This window comes from Cariama cristata, unplaced genomic scaffold (genome assembly GCF_000690535.1).
Source record: "Cariama cristata isolate BGI_N322 unplaced genomic scaffold, ASM69053v1 scaffold28608, whole genome shotgun sequence".
NCBI lineage: Eukaryota > Metazoa > Chordata > Aves > Cariamiformes > Cariamidae > Cariama > Cariama cristata.
In genome coordinates, this window is record NW_009629850.1 from 1 (window position 1) to 3732 (window position 3732).

The 3732-nt window shown below is 59.9% G+C and overlaps 1 protein-coding gene across 1 annotated transcript in view; it reads left to right on the forward strand.

The window, feature by feature from the left end:
• Positions 1-790: 790 nt before the first annotated feature.
• Positions 791-3732, forward strand: part of STARD8 (StAR-related lipid transfer (START) domain containing 8) — a gene marked incomplete at its 5' end in the record, with an annotated part of 4263 nt that continues 1321 nt past the window's right edge. The window contains 6 exon segments of the mRNA XM_009705325.1: positions 791-977; positions 1448-1607; positions 1927-2125; positions 2292-2502; positions 2757-2871; positions 3229-3444. Coding sequence (XP_009703627.1) covers positions 791-977; positions 1448-1607; positions 1927-2125; positions 2292-2502; positions 2757-2871; positions 3229-3444 — 1088 coding nt within the window.

Here is a 3732-nt window from a genome sequence, read left to right on the forward strand (position 1 = left end):
TAGATGGTTTTTCATCTACTAATAACAGGTCTGGACAAAGGAGGCACTTGCTTCCAGCGTGCTAGTGCTCCCTTGTGCTTTCCCTAAGGAAACTCCAGCTGTTGCTGAATTCTGTGATTTTTCTAGCCCCTGCTAGGCTGATGCTGGAGGGTGATGTGCCTGCAGGCAGGCAGGGAGGGGTATAGAGGAGTGGGGTTTTTCATTAGTTGGAAATGTCCCTTGTGCCTCTCTGGGCTCGAGGATGCACCGAAGCAGCTGGGCAGGAGCCTTCCCAGAGCAGCACGGGCTTGGGAAGGGTTTTAGCAGACTCCCAAGACACCACTGCCTTGTTGGGGTGTCTTTTCTTCTTGAGAAAGTGGGTATTGGAGATGTCCCCTTTGATGTAGCGTTGCTCTGTGTGGTGGCCCTGCAGGCCTGTGTCACCCTGAGCATCCCAGCTCTCCCCAGGTCTGCCGGCGGGGCTGTAGCCCAGCACAGCCGTTGGGTGCTGGTGCAGGTGCAGTGAGCCTGAAGTGCAAGAGGAGAGGATGCTGGTTGCTTGAGGGGAACCCCCTTGGAGTGAGCAGTCCTTTCAGGCAGAGAAAGCATCTCTCATGCTCTCCCTGGCAGCCTCTGGCAGTGGGACTGTGAGCACCCAGGGGGGAGGAAGCAGCACTGGTGGCACTGGGGCTGGCGTTGGGAGCCCTGGGCTCAGCCCGGCTGCCGCTGTGCCCGTCCCTTCCCTGAGAGCAGCGGGTGCTGTGGGACAGGGAAAGGCCCTTCCCTGGGGGTGGCCACCTCTCACCGCCAGCCTTTCCCTGCAGAAAGCTGCGTTGGCACAGTTTCCAGAACTCGCACAGGCCCAGCCTGAACTCTGCCTCCCTGGAGATCAACCGCCAGTCCTCTGCCCAGCTCAACCTGCTCCAAAAGTGCTCCCTGCTCCGTCTCACGGCCATCATGGAGAAGTACTCCGTGCCCCACAAGCAAGCCTGGACGTGGTGAGCTGGTGGGGAGGGGGACCGGGACGGTGCCCACATGGTGGGTGAGGGCTGCAGCTCTGCGCTGTGCCCCAGGCTGCTTCCCAGTCCGGATCCTGCAGCCTGGGGCACCTTCAATGTGTGAGGATGGTGGAGAGGGGGTGGAAAAAGCTGAAACGAAAGCTGGCTTTGCTCTGCATGGCTGTGGGCATCCTTGCAAGCGTGAGCTGGGGGCTGATGCCTGGGCTCCCGGCATCATCTGCATTAAAAATGCTGCAGCAACGTAAGAGAGTGGGGCAGTGGTTTCCTTTTGTAGCCAAGTATTAAGGCATTTTGGCTTAATAAAAGGTGCTGCAGTTCCTGCTCCAAACCTGCCTTGCTTGCATTCCAAACACGGCCGAAGCGTGCGTATGTGGGGTCCTGCTCCCCTCTGCGAGGTGGTGCTGAGGGAGCCGTGCCTTGCACTGACGTCTGTCTGTCCCACCCCGCAGGACCGTGCCCAAGTTCATGAAGCGGAGTAAAGTCCCCGACTACAGGGACAAGATGGTCTTTGGGGTGCCGCCCATCATCAACGTGCAGCGGACGGGGCAGCCCCTGCCCCAGAGCATCCAGCAGGCCATGCGCTACATCCGCAGCCAGTGCCTGGACCAGGTGATGCCGCGACCACCGACTGTGCTTCCGAGCCTGCCACTGAGCAGCGATGTGATTTGGGGAAAAAAACCTAGCTTTCAGGGGTCCTTTCTGTTCACCTCTTGTGGCGCTTGGCTGTCATGAAGTGGGAGGGTGAGATTGTCTGTGGGAACCCCACATCTACTGCTGTCTCCTTGGCCGACCCTCGCTGGGGCTTCTCCCCTGGGTTGCAGGGGCATGAGGCCTTTGGGGAAGGGGTTTCCTTGCCTGTCCCATGGGAGTCCACTCAGGCACCTGCCGGGTTGGTGCACACGAGCTCCAACCCTCTCTTTCCCGGCAGGTCGGCATTTTCCGAAAGTCAGGGGTGAAGTCCCGGATTCAGGCACTCCGGCACATGAATGAAACCAGCCCTGACAACGTCAACTACGACGGGCAGTCAGCGTACGATGTGGCTGACCTACTGAAGCAATATTTCCGTGACCTGCCGGAGCCCATCTTCACCAGCAAGCTGACGGACACCTTCCTGCAGATCTACCAGTGTAAGGGCTGGGCTGGGCTGGGGCCGGTTGCCCCTGGGCTGGGGGTGAAAGTCAGGGTCTCCCAGGAAGGAGGCATCTCTCTGTTCATGCGGACAGAGGCAGCAGAAGCAGGTGGTGGCCCATGGGCATGGACCTGCTGACCACCAGCTTTGCCCCATGCTCGCAGTCGTGTCGAAGGAGCAGCGGCTGCAGGCAGTGCAGGCGGCCGTTATCCTCATGCCGGACGAGAACCGGGAGGTGCTGCAGACCCTGCTTTACTTCCTGAGCGACATCGCCTCCGCGGAGGAGAACCAGATGACCGCCGGGAACCTAGCCGTGTGCCTGGCCCCCTCCATCTTTCACCTCAACGTGTCCAAGAAGGAAAGCACCTCGCCGAGGTAAGGGTTGGACTAGCTCTGGCCTCCCCAGCCTTCCTGCAGCCCCCGCCTCCCCATCGTCCCTTCCCCCGGCCAACGTGGGAGGAGGCCAGCGCACTGGGGTATGGCACGGTGGGAACATGCATGCCCTCAGCCCCCCATCGCTCTGCTTTGCAAAGAGGGGGTCCACCTCTCTGCGATGCAAAACAGAGTGATGGGGGGCTAGAAGCGGGTGGGATGCCCACCCGGTCCCAGTGATGCCTGCTTCCCCACAGGGTGATACATAAGAGGGGCACCATGGGGAAGCCTGACCAGAAGGACCTCAATGAGAACATGGCTGCGACGCAGGGGCTCTCCCACATGATCACCGACTGCAAGAAGCTCTTCCAGGTGGGTGGCTGTGGTGTGCCCAGCCCTGCGTTACCCTCCCTGGGTGCTGCCAGTGGGAGCTGTGACCTCACCGGTGGGGTTGCTGGTCCTGCGGAGTCCGTGTGGGGCGAGATGAGGGCACCCATCCTTCAGCGGGGCAGATGCCGCCGGTCGGGCAGTCCTGGGAGCAAAACCCAGCTGCATCTGGTGGTGGTGCAGGTCACCAGCTGCATGACGTGTGTCCGGGGGGGCTGTGTCCATCCTCCCCGCTCCTTGGTGGGATGAGGAGTTACAGTTTTCTAGCTGCCCAGGACCACTCACAAAGTCCACATAGGATCCCTCTAGCTTTCTGAAAATCTATATGCTCTTGGCTTGTAGGTCTCCCATGACATCTTGCTGCAGCTGAGCAGCTCCTATATGGCAGCAGATGCTTACCCCCATCCCCTGACCGACTTCGTGTGTCAAGGGGAAAGCAAGGATTTACACTCCTACTTTGAGCAGAGTGTCCAGAACCTGCTCAAAGAGTCATCAGAAAAATTCAAGGGGTGGCTGAGCACCCCGGGGCCCCTGAACACGGAGGTCTCCTGCAAAAAGGTAAATGCCACTGTGTGGAGGGGAGCTTGGGGTCACGGGGAAATGTGTACAGGGTGACCACCCGGAGCCACAGGTCCTGCGGGTACCTGCTGACCTGCTAGCAACCCCTTGGTGCTTGTTCTCTTACACAAGGAGGGATCAGCAACTCCTTCCCTGACCAGAGGAGGGGCTGAGACATTGCCAGCTCTGGGATGGAGGGTGCTCTGTGCCCCGCAGTCCTGGTAGAGAGCCCACCATGTTGTTGTTAGCAGAAGAGCTGGCTGCCTGCATCCAGTACCTCTCCAGCAG